Source organism: Panthera pardus, unplaced genomic scaffold (assembly GCF_024362965.1).
Source record: "Panthera pardus isolate Hobbes unplaced genomic scaffold, ASM2436296v1 HiC_scaffold_6, whole genome shotgun sequence".
NCBI lineage: Eukaryota > Metazoa > Chordata > Mammalia > Carnivora > Felidae > Panthera > Panthera pardus.
The window spans coordinates 50,182,637-50,204,471 of NW_026526991.1; the positions used below are offsets into that span (position 1 = coordinate 50,182,637).

Below are 21,835 nucleotides of genomic sequence, written 5' to 3' on the forward strand. Positions count from 1 at the left end.
TAATTCTATAATCATGTGCAAAATGTACTTGGATTCCATAGATTCTCAAGTTCCCCACAGAATTACTTGGCTCTTCTTTCTGCTGTGTGTACGGGTTTAGGGAAGTTTTCTACTTTCATCTTTTGATGTATTTCAGGAGTGGTTCCAATTTCTTCTTTATTTTGTAAGGTTTATTTATTTTAAGTAATCTCTACGTCCGACACGGGGCTTGAACTCATTACCCTGAGATCAAAAGTCACACACTCCTCTGACTGAGCCAGGCAGATACCCCCACTTTCTCCTAAGAGTAGTATATCTTAGAGTGACATAGAAGGCTATTTGTCACTTTTGAATGCCCTCTCTGGTCAAGAAACAGATGCCTCCAGAGAAGCCATCTAACTGTGTAAGTGAAAAGATGACGTTCAAAACATACTTCTGAAGGGATATAAGGCTCCCTGGAGATGATATTCTCTAAATTAAGACACCACGGTTAAATCTCAGCATCATCTGCTTAGAGTACTCTCCAATGCCGGAATCCCTTCAGGACCTTCCCTACCAAGCTCTATTTGAACACCTCTGATAACAAACACCTTCCTGCCAACCAACTCCACAGCCGAAACCAAGAGTCCTTCACCTTCAACGCACAATGGGATTACCTGGAGAACATTGAAAATGTCCATCCCAGCCCAGAGGGTTGTCGTGACAAAAAGAACATGATGATATATATGAAAGCACTTTGTAAACTACAACTCACAGTAAAAATGGAAGGCATATCATCATTTATCCTATTAAATCATAATCATTATTAAATAATAATATAATAACCCTACTAAATAATATTCATCCATCATTCCACCCTGCCTAAACTTTTTTAGATCTGACATCCAACTTATTTTCTGTCTTTTCCAGCTATCTCAAACTTTTCTAATTAGGATTTTTGTTTATTTATCATTAATAAATAAGTATTTATTGGGGACTTACCAGATTCAAAACACTAGACTCTGTGCTTATCATTCCTATCTAATGGTCACCATTGGCCCAAGCTGGGAGGCCTCTTAGTGCCTTTGCATTGTTGATGCCCTGGTCAACTTCCTTTGCTTCTTCATTGATAAGGCATTGTGGTTTTTTGTTTTTGTTTTTGTTTTTGTTTTCATATGGTAGTCCTATTTTTACCTTTTTTTAAAATATAATTTATTGTCAAATTAGCTAACATGCAGTGTATACAGTGTGCTCTTGGTTTCAGGCGTAGATTCCCATGATACATTCCTTACATACAACACCCAGTGCTCATCCCAACAAGCGCCCTCCTCAATGCCCATCACCCATTTTCCCCTCCCCCCACTCCCCCATCAACCTTCAGTTTGCTCTCTGTATTTAAGGGTCTCTTATGGGTTTGCCTCCCTTTCTGTTCTATTTTTTCCCCTTCCCTTCCCCCATGGTCTTCTGTTAAGTTTATCAAGTTCCATATGTGAGTGAAAACATGGGCATTGTGATTTTAGCGCATGGTGGTCAAGTTGTTTTTCCTTCTTTTTTCTAGCCATATCTTTAGATCCGTACATTTGCCCGGTATGGCTTTCTTTAAATACTGTCTTTACCTCCTGTAAAAACCCAAGGTCAGCCAGAAATATAGACGCTTTAAATATCTCTAAGTATATTTTTGGCAATTTGCAAGTAAATCGGCTTTTAGGATGTCTGTGTGGTTGGGATTCACTTGTCTTATTTCAGATCCGGTTCCTGGTGAAAAGGATACTTTTTTTTAAACTGTATGTATAAAACCAAATCTAGCACAGGATGCCAGAGAGAGTCTGTCTGTATCTTGCTGTTGAGCCATTCACCCTTCTTGACTGAGTGTTCCTCTTAGTCTTTGGAGGTTAAGAATCCTGAGTAGTAGGAATTCTCTCTCAGGCTGGCAGACACTTATTCCTACTTAAGTAGTTTCTCTGCCTCAGCAGAATCTGATGGAAATTCATCCTTTTTTTTTTTTTTCTTTTTTTTGGATCACTTATCCAGCTCAGAAAACCTGACAGTGACTATTTTTAGACTGAGGAGGAATCAGAGTTTCTGGAAAATGATGATAAGGAATATGATGATTACACAATAGCCATGTATATATGCCAAATCTTTGTAACAGTCAGGGCAAAGGGTTTTTCACTTTGTGGCAAATATTTCTACTTTCCCATTGACATTGGTCACTTAAAGCCCTGATTCATTTGGCTGTTCACACTTTTTAAAGCAAATAGGACATAAATTTTTTGAGTTTCCTGAAAGCTTGCTCCTAGTAGACAGAATTATGCCCTTTTTTAAAAAGTCATCACATTAGTACTGACTGTGGGAATGGAAGCTTCTGGAGCTTGTGCAGTAAAGAGACATGGCATTGTCTACAATGTGTGCCCCAAGTCACTATGTCTAAACTCATAAATTCCTTTAAGAAATTTTGGGACCTGACTTTTCTCATCCTCTCTTTTAAAAGTTTAATAACTCTTTATTACTTATCTATATGGGACAAGAATGGAGCCAGAGGAATTAAAGTTGGAAGACTTTTATTAGTATCCTACGAAACATGCTTAAGTATCTATAAGTACTATCTGTCAGTCTATAAAATTTAATACTGAGCCCAGCCATGTAAATCCTAACATGATTATTTTATGTATTGTTATTCCCTTAGCCAGGGGCCTAAACTCCTTCATTTGTTTAGTTACTGGGTTCTGGTTTCCCCTGAACTAGCTCCACGGTGAAACATCACTCTACAAAAGGCCAAGAAAAGCCAAGGCAGCCTGGAAGAAGTACAGCAAACTCAGAGAACTTGTATTACCATATGTCAAGATCTGTTAAAAAGCTAAAGTGGTTAAGACAGTATGGTACTGGCATCAGAACAAATTGACCAATGCGACAGAAAACAGTGTCCAGAAACAGACCTATACATATATAGTCCTCTCTTTTATGATACAGGTGACGTTGCAATGCAGTGAGGAAAGAATGGTTTTTTTTCCAGTAATGATGATGGGTCACTTATATCCACGTGGAAAAATATACATCAGGACCCTGCCCCGCGCCATGCATAGAAATCAATGCAGATGGATTATCTATCTAAATGTGAAAATTAAATAATAAAGCCTGTAAGCAGAGATTTTTTTTTTCAGTTTTAACATTTATTCATTTTTGAGAGACAGAACAGGAGCGGGGGAGGGGCAGAGAGAAAGGGGGACACAGCATCTGAAGCAGGCTCCAGGCTCTGAGCTGTCAGCACAGAGCCCGACTCTGGGCTCAAACCCACGAACTGTGAGATCATGACCTGAGCCAAAGTCGGGCACTTAACCGACTGAGCCACCCAGGCGCCCCAGTAAGCAAAGATTTCTTAAAGAGAACAATAAAGTACCATAGAAGAAAAAAAGAATAAGAACTTCTCTTCATTAAAAGACACCATTAAGAGTCTGAAATGGTAAACCAGAGAGGTGAAAATCGTATTTGCAAACCATATATCCAATACAGGACTCCTATCAGCGTATGTTATTTTTAAATTCCCACAAATCAATAAGCCAGACAACGTAATGGAAAGTTGGGAGGCAAGACTTGGGCAGACACTTTATGAAAAACAGCTATCCAAGTGGCCCATTACCCGGGAAAGATTGCTCAACACCTTAGTCATCAGGTGAATGCGAAGGGAAACCCCAGCGTAATACCACTGCACACCTACCTGAATGGCGTAAGTGGAAGAGACTGACCACAGCAAGAGGTGACAAGCATGTGGAACCACTGGAACTCTCATTCCCTGCAGGCGACAAGATAAATGTATACAACTCCTCTGGTTGAACACACCCCACAGCCCAACAGGTCAGTCCTAGTTATGACTCCCACAGACATGCATTCCTGTGTTCACCAAACGACATACTAGAATGCTCATGGCAGCAATATTTGTAATAGCCAAAAACTGGAAAATACCTAAATAGTAGCATGGATCAATTATGGCATATTCACCAAATGGAATAGTATATAGCAAGGAGAATGAATGACCTAAAGTTACTCCCCAAAATGTGCGTGAATCTAACGTATTATCGAGCAGAAAAGCCAGAATCAGAAGAGTAAAACATGGGTGTATTTTCTTAAAAGTCCAAAAATAAGCAATGCCAACCTATGCTGGTAGAAGCCAAGATAGTGGTGACCTGTGGGACAAGGGCGTGATTTAAAGGAATATAAAAGCGGGAGCATTCTTTAATGCTGGTACCATTCTATTTCTGGGTCTGGCTATGGATACACAGATGTGTTCAGTTTATGAACATATATCAAGCTGCTAACTCATGATTTATGCATTTCTCTATATGTTTATTATACTTCAATAAAAAGTTTAAAAAACGCTATAACCCAATAAGCAAGGTATAAAAAATAACAGTAGCAGTCATGTAAAATACAGGGAGGGGGCCAAGATATTCCAAAGTTAGTAAAATTACCAGGGTGAGCTGCTGTAGAGAACGAAAGTCAGTCATCAACCATGCTTTAGCCAAACCTAAGGGACATGGGACATACTACTGAGTTTCACTGACTTTGGACTCTTACAAGGCAGTAACTATGCAAATTGTCTCCTTTAACTCCCTAAGAAAAACAGGGCTTAAGATACAGTTCATTTGAACATGGAAGGTACGCTTTGTTGCACTGGGAATATTTCCCAAGCAGTGTATTTTAAGAAGCAAAAATAAATTGGCAATTTTTGTTGAAAGTTAAAAAAAAAAAATTATTAGAGTTTAGCTCATCTGAAAGAGATTGAAATTATTAGTAGCATGATTTGAATAGGCTATCACTAATAAAAATACTTTTAACTAATGGGTACATTGAAAAGCACCCCAAAGGTACTTTTTATCTGAATGAATGTAAGGCAGGCAGAGCTAATAATACCGTGTAGTCTTTCTGCCACCCGGGGAGGTTCTAATCAAGTCTTGTGCTCTGATTGAAATGCAGAGCTCAGAGTGGGAAAACTGATTAACAAAATAAAAAATCCGGAGTGTTTCCCATGCAAACAGTCATCAGCGTATCTTATGTAATTATGTAGGCCATAAATCAACACAGCGTGCAAGGGCTTCAGCCATAGTGTAAATATCTTAATGACTGAGACGTCTTTAGCCATGAATAATTTATATCTACATGATCCATTTTTCTCAACCATGCTTCACTTAGGCAGGACAGACTAATCTGCTGTCAGGGGATGGGCTCTTGATTACTTCTTCCTGATTTTTCTTCTGTTTATTTTTCTCATTTTGACACACTCCATTTTTCCCTCTCGCACTTTCTTAAATAAGGGTGCCTCATTCATCCACCCTGTCTGCTTGCTTTTACTTTTGCTATGCATCTTATTAGACATCTTGGAATAAAGCCAGGGCTTTTGGACTTCTACTTTTCATAAGGCCCTCTGTAAATGGAATGAGGTGGCAACTAGGGAAATAGGCTTAATACCACAAGGCAGTATGAGCTTCTTGATGTTGTTGTGGGGAAACATTTATTATGGAAAGCAATTGCCAGAAAAGGCTAATGATCAATTAAACGTTAGCATTTGTAGATCCCCTTCTGTGATGCGGAAAGTAACTGCCACATGGGTAATGCTGGAGAGCTTACTTGCTAAAATAGTTTTGTTGTTTTCTTAGAGCCCATTAAAATAAAGGCAGCAGAGAAACATTCAGATCAAATTCTATGTTACCTAAAACGCAGACAGACAGTCCTTATGGACAGGGAACTTTGGTCACCTGTGGATCAAATGACAAACTTGAGTAATTTTCCTAGAAACCTGGAAATCACATCCTGTTTGACAGCTCATTATTTTTTATAGGACATTGACTCTACCATATTAAAGATTTCATTAGAGGGGAAAATTGCCAGCATTATACGGCCTGCGGTTAAAAAAAAAACAAACTAGAAACGTCTTGAGGTTCAGCAGAATCATTTTCCATTGTGGAATCCACTAGTTTTCCTATCCTATACCCCCATCTTCTTGGCAAGGGATCCCTAGGGGTTACTAGAAGGAAGGGACAGTACACTATCATCTTTGAGTCCCCAGTACCTTCTGATGTTCCTGGCATATAGTTAGCACTCAATAAATGTATTTTTAAAGTTCATTTTGTTGCAAGAATGGTGACTTACCCTGCAGATTTAGAAAGCTCAGTTCTGTGGGAAGTGAGGTAGGTGATCTTCTAACCTGGCAAGAATCTGGTTAGGCTTCTCATCTCCTGGTAGTACATTAATCCTGTAACTGATTTATCCGATGTCCAAAGCAAATGGATCTGGTCTCAGTCACTTATATAAAATGCCAACATACTAAGGTCTTCTTGCAGAGAACCATCTTGAATCATCTAATAGCCAACTTCTGTTGGAAACCCAAGTGAGGGAGAAGACTGATATCTAGGAAAGATCCCCAGAGAGACATCCCGTCTGTCTAAGCTAGGATCTGCCTTTAGATCAAGTTGACTACCACATTAGCTTATTCCATTATGGAGACACTATCATTGATTTGCTTTTTAATTTTATTCCTCAACGTTGATGAAGGAACAGCCATTGGAAACTACCTCTGTGTCCTATTATAAAAATGTGTTGAGGGTCACCTAGGTGGTTCAGTTAAGCACCTAACTCTTGATTTCAGCTCATGTCATGATCTCATGTTCATGGGATTGATCCCCATGGCGGCCTCTTCCCCAAGCCCGCTCACACTCTCTCTCTGTCTCTCAAAATAAATAAACATTTTTAAAAAGGTATTGAGGATACTCCCATTATATCAGCACGATAGACAGACAGATAGATAGATCTATATCTAGATAGATAGATAGATAGATAGATAGATAGATCTGTATATAGATATAGATTATAAAACCCCATGGGAGAGAGATCTTTTAAAGCTTCCCGCTAGGAGAACCTTTATTTCCACTGCAAGGACTAGAAGACTTCCCCCTTTCCAATGGTGATAACTGCATAATTGACCATGTTTCCTTTATTGTCCGAATTTCCAGGAATCTCAGAGTAATATTTTTTTTTTTTTCACTGAAGCAAAAGTCGCTAGGTGGCTCAGTCAGTTAAGTGTCCAGCTTTTGATTTCAGCTCAGGTCATGATCTCACGGTTTGTGGGTTCCAGCACCACATCGGACACTGCACTGACAGCAAGAAGCCTGCTTGTTATTCTGTCTCTTCTCCCTCTCTCTCTCTCTCTCTCTCTCTCTCCCTGTGCCCCTCCCCCACTCACGCTCTATCTCTCAAAATAAATAAACTTAAAAAAAATAAAGTGTAGACCATCAGCTCTGTGTAGTTGCAAAACTTAAGCAGTCACTTCCTATTCCCCTCTGCCTCCACACCCTGGCAACTACCAATCTACTTTCTGTTTCCTTGAATTTACCTATAGTTCAGAGTCATTTTTGCAATTCATTCAGACCATTTCTATTAACCCCTGTGGGCAAGGCACTTGTAGGCTCTTTTTCTTCTTCCTGATTCTTTCTCTATATCACATATTTCATTTAAAGCAAGCAGCCTCCAGACTTTGTGGAAAGAAGTTGCATGGAGATATATACAAACAAGGATATCCTCCTTTTTACCTCTAGAGCCACTCGCCACCCCTCTCCGTGCCACTGTGTGCTGTGACCTATATGGCCCACATAATGGGCTCTCATGTCCCCTGGCTCCAGTTGGGTTTAGCTAATAGGGAATCATGGCAGAAGATGAGAGGGAGGGAAAACAGTGATGGAGGGTGTTATTCCCGAGCTTCCTCCCTATGGATTCACTGGGGATGGCTATGTCCTTTGACTCAAGGTCCCAGCTCCTGTCAGGTAGCCCTTTCCACACAGACCTTTCTGAATCCGCATTTCACTAAGAGTTCTAGCCTTTGCTTCTTCAGGACAGTGTAGCAAAATGCTCTTTGGTTCTGGCCCCACAGTATTACATCATCCTGGTGGTTTCCCTCTAAGTTGCCCACAGCTTTCTAAATATTTCTTTTATTAAACTTTCATCAAATTATCCTGATTTGAGTGTGTCATCTGTTTCTTGCAAGGACCCTGACTCAAACAAGCATATTCTACTCTGTGGTTCTGTTTAGCTATAGGTCAACATGATACGCTCAGAGTCCTCTGCAGAGAAGCTGGTCTGGCAGATTTTCCTAGGGCCAGAGAATTCTTCTCAAAGACACCCAAAGCATTCACATCTCTTCATGGTTTTAAGGCACAGGACCTTTGTGTCAATCCCTAAATGATAACAGTCTGTTTTAAGAGCTCATAATCCTGGAGGTGGTTTCTTTACTTGACCGTTTTCAGTCGCTATAATACCCACTTACGGAGCTGGAATGATCAATGAGCTCAAGTCCCATCTGAAAGAAGGTGGGTTCCCTTTCTGCCAATGCATTGTTCCCTAATTCTTTCATTGTTAGATAAACTCAAACACTTCTCAGTCTGATATTGTGAGACATTAGATGGAATTCATTATAGCAGGCTTAGAATTTAGACAAGAGAAAAATCTTCCTCATCATCAACATTACCTATGTCATGCATATGCAGCCTGTTACAAGAAGAGCCATTGAAAGGATTTAAGCATAGGGTGAACATGATCCCAGCTACACTAAGAACTACTTCAAACAAAAAAATATGATTTAAATTTCTGTATCATCAATATAGTTCGCATAACACCTTGAACAAAATGATAGGTGTGTATGCTTTCTCTCGTTCCGCCAATATCACTGAGCACCTACTGTGTACATAGATATTGTAGACTGTGGAGTCACAGTCATGAGGAGGGCATTCACAGTCATGAAGAGCTGCATGGAGCTTACACTTTTAATTGAAGAACTATTAGGGGCGCCTGGGTGGCTCAGTGGGTTGAGCGTCTGACTCTTGATTTCAGCTCAGGTCATGATCTCATGGTTTGTGAGATTGAGCCCCGCATTGGACTCTGTGCTGACAGCATGGAACCTGCTTGGGATTCTCTCTCTCTCCCTCTCTCTCTCTGGCCCACCTCTGCTCTCTCTCTCTCTCTCAAAATAAATAAATAAACTTTAAAAAATAAAGAACAATTGGATAAACAGCTAATTAAACAACTAATTGTGGAATTACATTTATTAGAAGTCCTGCAAAGGAAAAAAGCAGGGTTCTATAAACACATTTCACAGGCAGGTTGACATGGTTTTCAGATCGGGGCAGGAATCCCTGAGGAAGTTACATTTAGCAAGGCAGTGGTGAAGTAGGTGAAGGAGAAACTGGGCGGGGGGTGGGGGGGGGGGTGGTTTGGAACATTCCAGGTAGACAGAACCATATATATAAGGGACCAGAGGCAGGAAGGCACAAGGCATTTTTAAAGAATTGAAGGAGAGGGGCACCTGGGTGGCGCAGTCGGTTAAGCGTCCGACTTCAGCCAGGTCACGATCTCGCAGTCCGTGAGTTCGAGCCCCGCGTCAGGCTCTGGGCTGATGGCTCGGAGCCTGGAGCCTGTTTCCGATTCTGTGTCTCCCTCTCTCTCTGCCCCTCCCCCGTTCATGCTCTGTCTCTCTCTGTCCCAAAAATAAATAAAAAACGTTGAAAAAAAAAAAATTAAAGAATTGAAGGAGAAGTAGGGGGTAGAGCAGAGAGAACAAGAGCAGAATGATGGAAATAAAGCTGTTGAAGTGAGCAGGAGCCAGGTGTAGGTCCTTGTAGACCATGTTAAAATGTTTTACCCCACGAGAACAGTCATTGAAAGGATTTATGCATGGTGTTCACATGATGAGATCTATGTGTTTTTTTTTTTAAAAATCACTGGAAGGTGGAGGCCATTCGAGGATAAAGGGATATCAGATGATGGTAACTTGGACTGAAAGAGTGATTGTGGAGATGGAAAGAAATGGTGAAGTTGAGAGCTACTTAGGAACAAGAGGCATTTAGGAGGATGCGGGAGATGATGGAGTTGAGATGACTCCTAGGTTTCTGGCTTGCATGATGGAATATAACAGGCGTCATTCACTGGGAGAAGGAAACATGGATGGGAACCAATGGAGTGTGGTGAGCTCGCTATCAGTTTTACACGCATTGTGTTTGTTGTGCTCATGAAACATCCAAGAATTGTTCGAGGTGGCGGGGGTGGCAGTGGAAGCTCAGAGGAAGGGTATGTGCTGGACACATAGATTTAAGAGTGATGGTGGTCAAGTGAAACTGGGCTCCTAAGGAGAAAGAATAGAAGGCTGAGCTCATATTCAATAAACTGTTGTCAACAATTCCGGATCGTCTTTACATGAGATAAGCACCTTCCTTCCTGTGCCATCTTTATTTTCTCTGGGTAAGTTAGGACCTCATTGTGACACAGTCCTGCTAGAAACTTAAACTTGTGCCCTGGAAACCCCTTAATGTGAAATCTTTATATTATGTAATGAGAGTACAAGGGTGGGAGACCATCCCTCAAACTCAGTCTTTAAAGGATGTTACTGTTGTTATCAAAATATTTAACAGTCTGATGTCTTGCATATCACCTTGGTAAACACCAGCTGTATACAGTCACTTTATATCCAGCAGCTCACCTCTTCTACTCATTAGTAGGATATTGGAATTTAAATTTAGCTATTGCATATCTTTATAAAGTTTTTTGACCTTCTCTAGTTTTCTGATTCCCACGAGGCTCTTCCTTACCTGACATTGCTATCTCTCTGTAGAGTCACAGATTATCAGGGTTAGAGAGCTTTTTATTGAAGTCCTCTAATTTTTCAAAAGAAGAAAATGAGGTCAAAGGGAGACGATGGCTTGAGCCACATGGTAAGTTGGTAGCATAGCCAGGCATCACCCTCCGAGCCTCCAGCCCTGAGCCCAGCTTAGAAGTACACTGTTTCTTCCCTTAACCATGACTTTAAATGTCTCTTCTCAGAATTCTGAAGCTTTGTAAAGTTTAAAAGAAACTCATTAGTTGCACATTAGGCTCTCCCAAAAGGAAATGCTGCACTTGTTCCTTTGAAGCCTTACTGGAGAAAGTACTACTTAGAGAGAACCTGTTATTCTAGTTCCCATTCACAGAGGGGCACCAGAGCAGCTGTGGGTCTGATCTCTCTTCTCTTCTAAATTAATGGCGGCAGAAGATCTGGTTCCCTTTTTCTGTGCTTCTTTCCTCCACCCCCCATAAATCACTTTAATTGTGTGCACATCATCTACTTCAGAGTCTAAGGGAACCTGATACTTGTTCTAGACTCACTCCATTCTCATCAGTCTAATACCAAAACCCCTCTCCAAATGGAAAGATCCATTATTCAGTGACAGCAGGACACTGACAGGCACTTACTAAGCTAAAAGGATGACGGGAGCAAAGGTCTCCCATTACCTCCTTAAACCTTTTTTGTCAGCTACTCATATGCATTTAATGTGTAGCACTTCGCTTGTGAATTTCGGTTTGCCTCCTTTCCTACCAACAATTTCTCCTAATTGTTCCATTCTTCTAAGACACTACAACCTGATATAGCACCTTTCCCTTCCTCTCAAAATGTTCTGAAAGACTAATTAGATCCTTAAAGAACAAAAAGTTAAAAGCTTTTTGTGAGTAATCAATTCCCTGCAAGTTTGCTAATATTTTTCTGTTTCTTGGTAACATGTTCCACAACATAGGCTGATAATCTCTTTAAAAACTCTGATCCTTAATCGTGATGTAATGTTTTAAGAAAAATGCATACATAGCGTGTACTAGATAATGGTTGATTATGGTTTTGTTAAAAATTTACACCTGCAAATACCTAGTTATAAATAGCTGCCCCTTAGAATTCAAGAAAGGTACATTGGAGGGATAGACTCCAGTGAAAAGCCCTATCAGGATCCAGATTTAGCTTTTAACAAAGACCCAAACTTAAAATATTAGCTTCAATATGATAGAAGGTTATTTATCAGGAGATCTCCAATCTTTGGATATAGGGTTTCAGAAACCTAAGCTTCCTCTGTGTGGCTTCCTGCTCTTGTCTACATGGTTGAAGATGGGTCACCAGTTCTGGGCCCACACCGCAACAGCAACAAGGAGGAAATGAGATAGAGGAAAGCACAACCATCATTTTGAAGAGCACATTCAGAAGGGCTCACTTCCCATTGGCTAGTACGAGGTCACATGGCTGCACCTCCCAGCAAAGGAGGCCAGGAAATGTCCTTAGCTGGGCAGGACATTTGCTCAGCTAAAACTTGGAAAGCTTATTACTGAAGAAAGAAGGGAGTATGGGATACCAAGGAACAACTCTCAGCTTCTGTCATTCGTAAGAGATTAAGTTGTAAGTAACAGAGAAAATTTATTACTTTCATTTGTTAAGCCAAGGAAATTTATTCGACATGGAAAAAAAAGTGGAAGAATATCTGTGATCGTCACCTCCCAAAGCTATCTATTAAAATCCAGCCGAGTCTGTGGGAAGTGATTTTGGAAATTAGTCCTTCTAAAATTATTCCTTCTATTCTTGGGGTGATCATTTCACTGTGTATACGAATATCAAATCCTTACATTGTTCACCTGAAACTAATGTAATATGCCAAACTATACCTAATTAATTAATTAAGTCCTTCTGGAGTTCTATAAAGATAATGGGAGAAAAGGCCCTGCTGGACCAGAGCTCACATGAGGGTCAACCTTGCTAGGGAGCATGCTCACGGAAGGGGAGGACAGCAGACCTCAGGGGGTGAAGCTTGAGGCACCAGATTATGTGCGTTTGCCTTAGCCACAGAACTTTGACTATCAGAGTTGAGAAGCGAGCAGAATCGTCTCCCCTAGTGAAGGAAGGACAACTAAAACAGGAGTAACAAGGCCTGACAACTATTTATTGCACACCTCCTATGTGCCAGTCATTATGCCAGGCACTGAGGATGTTGCGATCAATAAGATGTCATCTCTGCCTTCCCAGCAAGCTTGCAGTCTGGCAAAGGACAGAAGCATGTAATCCACACTGGCCACTATGAAACAGTGAGGCGTGTGCCGCAACTGAAGGCATCTAGCAGGCTATAGGAGCACGTGAGAAAGTGATCTCCCAAATCATGAGTCAGGAGAGGCTTCTCAGAAGAATTGATGTTTACACGGAGTCCCCAAGTAGGAGTTAAAGGAATAAAGAGTGTTCCAAGCCAAAAGTAAAGCATGTGCGGTGCAAAGTCACTCCTGAGGGTGAGGTGACCTTAGATCAGGTCTGGAATAAAGAAAGATCCAAAGGATTTACAAATTCAACTTAGGGTATGCATCCCCAGTATTCGGCTATTTAGAGACATCATCTCTTCATCCTTCTCTCCCATCCATCCATCCATCCATCCACAGTAGATGCTGAGATGTTTGAATTAATTAATTTTTAAAACTGTTACTGAGAAACCTAGTTTTGCCAGGCACTGTGCCAAGTGATAAAGAGGGCATAAAGATACACAAAACATTATCCCCAGTGATGTGAAGCTTAAATTTTAATCGAAGAGATAAATCTGTGCACATATTACTAGATACGCAAGCTGAATAGAACATGCCTAAAACGTGTCCTAAAACATGCCCTAAGAAGTTACCACTGGCAGGGGTCATGTTACCTGGAGGGAATGTAAGTTTCAGTGCTAACATTACCAGACCAACATCAGACTGAACACTCTCCACATTTCTCATGTGTCTGTGTTTGCTTATTGGGTTTCTGTTTTGTTTTGTTTTGTTTTGTTTTCTGATATTTGTTCTTCCATAGATTCTGTGGCAACAGCGTCCGGGCCACTGCTAGTTGAAGTTGCCAAAACTCCTGGTGCCAGCCTTGGGGTTGCCCTGACTACCTCGATGTGCTGTAACAAACAGGTCATTGTCATAGACAAAATCAAATCTGCAAGTATTGCGGACAGGTGAGTGTTGTAGAAAGTGCCTACGTTTCAAAGCTGCATGAGTGTTAAAATATATATCTACATATATTTCCACACGCATATACACACGTGTCGTACATACACATATACACATGCCTTCACACACGTGCATATCTGATTTTAAAAAGAGCTCTTCTGCCCATCTCTACAAGATTCATCAAGAAAACAAGTTATGGTTCTAGGGCTTAAAAATTAGCCCACCTGTCAGCCACCCCAGATGTTATGTTGCCTCATCCAGACGTTTGGTGTGGCCTTTAGAAATAGGAAAAAAAGGAAGTCAAGCAACTGAACAAGTTTCCCTGCCATGTTCTAGGGTGATAGATTGGTTTTGCTGTAAGGTAGCTAAGTATATCTTTTGCGTGCTCCATTTAGAGAAGTCATGGGTTTTCGTGAACTGTTAACAGTTAAATCTTGCCACCATAAAATCTTATTCCTTTTTTCTTAAATAAGTAAGACAATATTTTTGAAATAACGCAGTCTTTAAAGAGAGGTCTTATGCTGTCACGGAATGTTAATCTTAGGGTTTCACAATCTTCAAGGGCCCCTGAAAACATCATTCATTCCTATGACACAATAAAAACAAAAGCCCTTTTTCCTGAGTTCTTTTTGCGAATTAATATTTTAGACTTACAAGGTGAGAAGCGGGGAAGAAAGACTACCTCACCCCCTAATAAGTTATTTCACAGCTCCTGATAGGAACGTCCCCCCCCCCCCACCTTCACAGCTGAAGCTCTTTAAGTGCTCCCACTTGAACTTTTTTTTTTAGACAGAAGGGATGAGTTGAAATGCTTTTTTGTCTTGAGAAGTAGACTGCTTTCACTGTGGAAGTCTCTAGATGTACTCCAAAAGGCCCAGCCTCCCTTGCATGTTCCCAGCCTCTTTTTCATATGCCCTCGCCTTACCTGGGAAACCTCCAACTCAGACGCAGTAACCCGCAGCAACCCCTGTCTTGGTCAGTCTACAGCTCCACTGTGGTCTTACCCTACATTCAGCCCTTTAACAGTGACGGCCATTGATCCAGGGGTGTTCTCCAGTTCAATGGTGCAGGATGCTTTAATTTTCTCCCTCTGTTTTTTTTCCCGTTCCGCAGGGGGTAACCAGTTTAAGGAGCTGTCCACTTGACTGGTACGTCGGGATGCTGACTGCTGTGTTTGCTTTTCTCAACTCATGCAGTAGCCAGTCTCTTGAGTTCAGCAAGGTGTAGCTCTAGCCCCCGCTTTCCCTTCACTCACCACGCAGGCCTCCTTTATGGCTCTTTTGACTCCTGCATAATTTCCATCGCCATCGAGAGCTTTTGTACTAATCGATGTTTAACTCGAAAATAACAAAATATAATACAGTAGTAAAGAACTGGTGATTTGGCAGCTTGTGTGAGAGAGTTCTGAAAAAAGCATTAGCTGAATCTCCCCGAGTTATTCCCATTCACACATAAACTAGTTGTAAATGATCCTGTTCCAATTATGTGAGTCACATCTTGACATCCTGAACATTGACCAGCTCATATTTATAGATATACAAACCAACAAGGAAAAATCACAGAAGAATGTCAAGGGGAAAAACATTCCTGTTCTTCTCTTCCCTCCCACACACTTCCCTTCAACATCTGGCACCACCACCCTGAAATAATATGATTTCTTAAGAGGCACAAGAGAAGAACATTTCCTTGAGTTTTTCTGTATCTCCCACATTCCTCTTCATACGCAAGGTGCTTCACATTTGACAGATGGTGTTTCCTATAACACTCAGAGTTTTCCTTTTTTAAGTAAATGCAAACCGCGTGAAATGTTAAGACTACGAAGGACATGAAAGTCATGTTCCAAAGACGAGAGCACTCATCGCACTGAGTATTTCTCCTTTCCGTAGATGTGGCGCCCTTCACGTGGGAGATCACATCCTGTCCATCGACGGAACCAGCATGGAGTACTGTACATTGGCAGAAGCCACCCAGTTCCTGGCCAACACCACTGACCAGGTCAAGCTTGAGATTCTTCCCCATCATCAGACCCGCCTGGCCCTGAAGGGACCTGAGCATGGTGAGAAGGATCCATCTGGATAAATCTCTTTATCTTGCTTTTACAGTTATTGCTTCTCTCCCAGAATTAGAAGCAGAAAGACACAGAGGCTAATTCTGGCTTTATCATTTCTTTCAGAACAGCGGGTTATCTTTTGTTTACTTTCCTTCGTCTCCCAGATCCTTTTTCCTGAGCCAAATGTAATTTATTTGAAACCTCAAAATTGAGGAAAGAAACATTGTTTGAAATAGAATTTTCAGGCTTGTACTATTTGATATTTAAAAAAAAAAAAAAAAAAGGAGAAGAAGAAGAAGAAGACTTTGTTGCAAATTGAGTGTGAAGAGAAGGGGAATAATTTGACTTCCTGTTACGCAGAGTGAATGTCCACTCTACCTCAAGGACGATGAAGGCAAATTATAAAATTCTCACTTTTTAAAAATAATTATAAAATGGGTATTAATGGCAGACGCTTCAAATTTGGGGAGGAGAAAACAGTTGTGTGAAAGGTTGACTTTCTCTACAGTTTGTCTGTTTGCCAGAATAGCTTTTACCTTAGCCCTTCCATAAAGGAATGACCTTAATGATGAAATATCTTTCCTGGGCGTGTCAGAATATTTGACTGCTTTTATTCAGTAACAAGTGTCAGCTGAGGGGACCTACATTTTCACTGCCTGAAGCTCACAGGTACATTTGCTAAGTGTTTGTACACCATCCACCTAAGCATCTTTAAACAAAACCCAGTACAAGAGAAAGGACTTGGAGCCCAAAATCACATTGAAGAAAGACTCTTCAAGGGGGTTCTTTGTTCCAACTCCTCTCTCCTTTCCCTTAAGTCAAGTGCCCCCCTTTTTCATTCCCTGAAATCGATTCCTTGAAGCTTCACTAGTGCTGTCAGGGGGCCCTAATGGAGAAGAGCACTTTTTTTTGTATGTTTAGAGGAAGAGAACAATTTTCTCCGGAATTGAAATTTTGTTTGTGAAGAGATCATTTGTATTATGTGTCTCCCACCTTCTGAAAGACACCGCGCTTTTCCACAGTTTGAAGAAAAAACAGAGAGACCGGTTAATTTTCATACTGAATGAGTCAGCTGGATGCAACCTTTTTTAATTAAATGGAGCTTAGACAGCCCTGGAGCTAATGAAAATCTCTAGTACAGCATTACCTTTATCAGATTTTAATTTTACACAATGGAGCCGAGAAGTGATGCAATATAGGCAGGTTATGAAAAGAAATTCTGCCTCATTTGCCTAGAAATGGGAAGGGGCTCCAGGAGGTACAGGTCATGGGAATGCACACCGTTCCGGTCAGGAGACCCCTTGGGACACCCTGGCAGAGGGGAGAGATTTCTCAAACTCAGTTTCTTCTAAATTAATCTGAAGCCGTTACTGGATTTGGAGCACAGGAGGTAAAAGGATATACACTGTGTAGTGCTTTCTCAGCATGAGATTTGGCTTGGTAAATCCTGCTATCGGTGAATCAGAAATATGGAGCAGACCCTTGCAAAATGTCATTATCTTCAGCAACCTCATTTCCCCCTTTTTATTTGCCCTGTATATAAATCATAAATAGTCCGAATAGTTTCCAACTCGTGAAATAGTAAATATTTTTACCTGTCAAGACAATTTGAGAGGATGAATGTATATACTAAAATGCACGAAGACCAAGAACAAATTTTTTTTTTTTTTTTAATATGGAAGCCCTGTTGTCATTGTGACTTTTCAGAGGGGTGCAGGGTCGGGGCTGGTAATTTAAATAATTCAAGCTTCCATTTCTGACCCCATCATCTACACTTTGGTTAAAAGTTGCTCATCATCTTTCTTCTCTAGCCTACAGGCATCTCCCTACAGTTTACATTAAAATCAGACTTGCATTTCCAAGAAGGCAAAAGTATTAGCTCCTAAACATAATTAAATCACAGTTAAGAATAGGGGGGAATGCCCCCCCCAAATTATGTTGTTTATAATTCTCAAACTTATGTTTTTCTATGTGGTAGAGTGGTTTTACATAGTTTTTCCCTTTTTCCACAAGAGAGTTCTGGCTATCTTTTCAGGAAGCCTGATCCCTGAACACTTCTGTCTCATCCCATGGTAGATGGAAATATATTTCCCACATTTTGTTTCACAAGAAAGCATCCACCATAGTGTTTTCAGAGAAATAAAGAAACGGGCACATCAGCTAGGAAAAAAAGAGATTAACTGTGCCTTTTGCTGGTAAATAGCATTAATGGGGCACCTGGGTGGCTCAGACAGTTAAGCGTCCAACTTCGGCTCAGGTCATGATCTCACGGTCCGTGGGTTCAAGCCCCTCATCAGGCTCTGTGCTGACAGCTCAGAGCCTGGAGGCTGCTTCAGATTCTGTGTCTCCTTCTCTCTCTGCCCCTTCCCCACTCAAGCTCTGTCTCTCTTTCTCTTTCAAAAATAAATAAATATTGAAAAAATTTTTAAATAGCGTTAAAAGTGCTTACAAGAATGAGTTCTCAATAAGATTAGAAATTGTTCCTGGGGCGCCTGGGTGGCGCAGTCGGTTAAGCGTCCGACTTCAGCCAGGTCATGATCTCGCGGTCCGTGAGTTCGAGCCCCGCGTCAGGCTCTGGGCCGATGGCTCGGAGCCTGGAGCCTGTTTCCGATTCTGTGTCTCCCTCTCTCTCTGACCCTCCCCCGTTCATGCTCTGTCTCTCTCTGTCCCAAAAATAAATAAAAAAAAAAAAAAAAAAACTTTAAAAAAAAAAGATTAGAAATTGTTCCTACTGAGGGTATTTGGGGGATATAATCATGATTGAAGTTCATGAAACTTTGAAAGAGAAAATGGGAGCAGAATCGCAAGGCTCAATAGAGTCAGGGCCCGGAAGACCTTCCATTTTTGAGTTCCAGGAGCAACGACAAAAGCAGCTGTTGCCTATGCCCCTCAGACATCCCAGACAGGGCAAGAGGGTACAGTTAGAAGAGAGAACAAACCAAAGGACCCTCCACGTCAGATACTTCTTAAGACTCCAACAGTGATGTCATCATGGAAGATGTAAAAAGTATTCTATTTTAACTTGCTGTTTATGTATCTGTATCAAATCTCGGAACGCCCACAGGAGGCAGTGTAGTGCGGGTGGGCTGAAGGCAGGGATTCTTGAATCAGATTTCCAAACTTAACTGGGTGCTACCATCCTTAAATATGCCCAGTAATGTCCAAAGTCCTTCTTAACCAACTGGGTCAGAGAGTGTGGATTTCTAAAGTCCATTCACTATACCCTGCCCTCATTTGAAACGCAGACCATACTTTGTAAAAAGGACATCAGAGTGGCTGTTGGGGTCAATGAGCCAGACCCAGCAATGATTGCGTCTTGGTAAAAAGTCATCTTACACTCCCCAAAAGAGAATGAGGATGGGGAAAGATAACCCATCATGAACTTCCCCTGCAACACTCTTTATCGTGAGGAAAATGCTGCCGCAGTGTAGACATGCACACTCTGGCTGATTCCTATTCACTTATGCATTCATTGATTCATCAGTCATCATGGACTAGGCACTATTCTAGGTGCTATAAGACATCTAGTGAGGGAGACAAAGTAAATTCCCATCCTCGTGGAATTTCAGTATAGAGAGACAAATATTTAAAATATGTTAAATAAATAAAGCCACTTCAGACTGTAATAAGTACTATGAAGAACATGAAATACTAATGGGGTAGCATGGAGTCGGGCATATTCAGCCTGGGCTGGGGAGTGGTCAGAACAACTCTGAGGAGGTGGTGGCCCCTTAGCTGAGACCCAAAGGAGAAGAAGGAGTCAAGCGAACTGCAACCACGCAGTCAACTGGGTGAAGAATACACGAGGCAGAAAGAATGGCAAGGGCAAATGCCCTGAGGCAGGAAAGCAGCCTGGCTTGTTCTAAGAACGGCAGTAAGACCAATGGTGGCTGAAACAGTCAATGATGGGGAGAGTGATAGGGGATAAGACTGCAGAGATAAGTAGGGGTCACATTTGATTCTCTTTGTAATTGTACCCCATTGAAGTAGCTTAAATGGGAGTGACATGATCCACCTTATATATTTAAAGGATTACCAGGTCATACAGATACTGGGAGGAAAGTATGCAGTTGATGAAGTGGGGAGCCAAGTCTGTAGGTGTTGCAGAGGTTAGGTAGAGGAGGTGATGGCTTGGAACTAGAATGGTGGAGAGGCAGATGGAACCCAAACCAGAAACAGCAGCGGCACAGGAGGAACCGGCTGGGCCGCCTAGGGCTGTAGAATTATGGTGGCCATGCAAGTGATACTCTCTCAACCTAAGTGTCCAGTGAGTGAGATTTGTTGAGTGAGAGATACGTATTTCCTTCAAAAGATACTTTATTTGTTGGCAAGTAGAGCGAAAGTAGGCAGAATCAATATTATCCGTAAGAGTTCATCTGTTTTTATCGAGTGTACCGGCACCGTGCAAGCACCTTGCATATAGACCCGTGGGCATAATTCTCACGGTGGTCCTGCGGGGGCGATGCTTTCGTGGTCTCCATTTGACATGTGGGGAAACTGAGGCTAAGGGAGGCTGAGTAACTAGCCACGGTCCTATAGAGAGGAAGGGCTGGAGCCAGAACTGAAACCCAGGCCTGCCTCAGCCCACAGCGCTCTTTCATTGCCAGGGCTCTGGTTCCACGGGTAGCCTTACCCCAGAAAGGCTGTGAAGTGGCCAATGATGCTGACATCACAGAGGTACAACTTAAGCCCTTGTCTAAATGAGCTTCCTTTAAGTACTTACGGAGCATTTGATTTGATTCTCTGCATGAATAAATACCGTCAAATAACTCACATGTAAGGCACCTCACATTAGAATCATGATACTAAAAGGAGGTACGACTTCATTTGTTATTTTTCACTCTTGTTCAGTGAAAAACTTCGGATTGGACATAGTAATGAACATGACCTTGCTCATCTTTCAGAACACCTGGTAGAAAAAAGTCTAAATAATATTGAAATTAGAATGGAAACGCACTACACATTTTTTTTCAATAAAGGGGACACAAAAAATTTTGAAATAGCTTTACTAAAATGTTGTGGCGTCTTAAGAAAATATAAGAACATGTGAAATCTTTTGAGAATTAACCGTTTCTTTCAAATGTAAACGTATCTTTTTTCAAAGATACAAAAAGTATAAAATATATTGAGACCTTTACTTGTTAGGATACAAATATGATTCTGATATTGATAGATGATTAAGAGTGGGTTTTTTTTTTTTTTTGAGAAAAATCAAGTCCAAGTGATGGATCAGACTGTAATTAAAATGTCAGAACAGTAAATTGTGATATGTGACTGGTAAAGCACTTGAATCATGAGCCAGCATGATTTATTATTGTTCCTTCTATTCTTTTTCTCAAAACAAGTGCTACTAACTGACCAAGATGTGCAAATCTTTAATTACTAATCACGTGCCATAGATCTTTATGGCGTTGACTTTTAAGTTTAAAAAAAAAAATGTTTTTAATCTGGTCTGTGAAGCGCAGGGGGAGATTAGAAATTGATTCAATAGTCATTTTAAAAGAAGAAAAAATGGGCTGGCGAACGACATGCATTATTCTTGGGAAGATGGAAGGCTTCCATTCGTGATGTTAATCATCTGTTCTGCTGACCACTGAGAAAGGGCAAAGCCAGTAGATTTTCTTTTTCTTTGCAAGCAGCTTTCATTTTTTGTTACACTTTTTATTTGTACAGTTCAGTTACTTTTTCTTTTGTTTTGTTTTGTTTTGTTTTTGGTTCTTTGTTTGTTTGTTCTTATTTGTCATCATCACCTCATGTGGGCAGTGAAAATTCAGAGGAGCGACAGGCAACTTGCGTGGGATTCCTGGGCCAGCGACCACTGCAGCCTTCACACCTACCAATACCCTAATGCGTCCCACCCCGACCGTTGCAGAGCTCCGGCCCTGCCAGCCCCAAAGGCGCCTCCTCCCAACAGCCCTCGTAATGTTCCAGACTTTCTCCTTCTGGTCTTTTGTGAAAATTATATTCTGCCTCTTCCTCATCTGATTCATACCATTTTTGGCTTCATGGGTGCTATGTGCTTTTTTTGTAATA

The 21,835-nt window shown here is 41.1% G+C and overlaps 1 protein-coding gene across 16 annotated transcripts in view; it reads left to right on the forward strand.

Moving 5' to 3' along the window:
* GRIP1 (glutamate receptor interacting protein 1) overlaps nt 1-21,835 on the forward strand; it is a 682,822-nt gene that overhangs the window by 568,107 nt on the left and 92,880 nt on the right. For 8 of the 16 annotated variants that reach the window (XM_019455025.2, XM_053896004.1, XM_053896010.1 and 5 more), the window contains 3 exons: nt 13,610-13,757; nt 15,639-15,808; nt 21,566-21,721. In XM_019455025.2, the coding sequence (XP_019310570.2) occupies nt 13,610-13,757; nt 15,639-15,808; nt 21,566-21,721 (474 nt within the window). The remainder of the gene's footprint in view (nt 1-13,609; nt 13,758-15,638; nt 15,809-21,565; nt 21,722-21,835) is intronic. The other 8 variants (XM_053896005.1, XM_053896007.1, XM_053896006.1 and 5 more) reach the window with 1 other exon arrangement.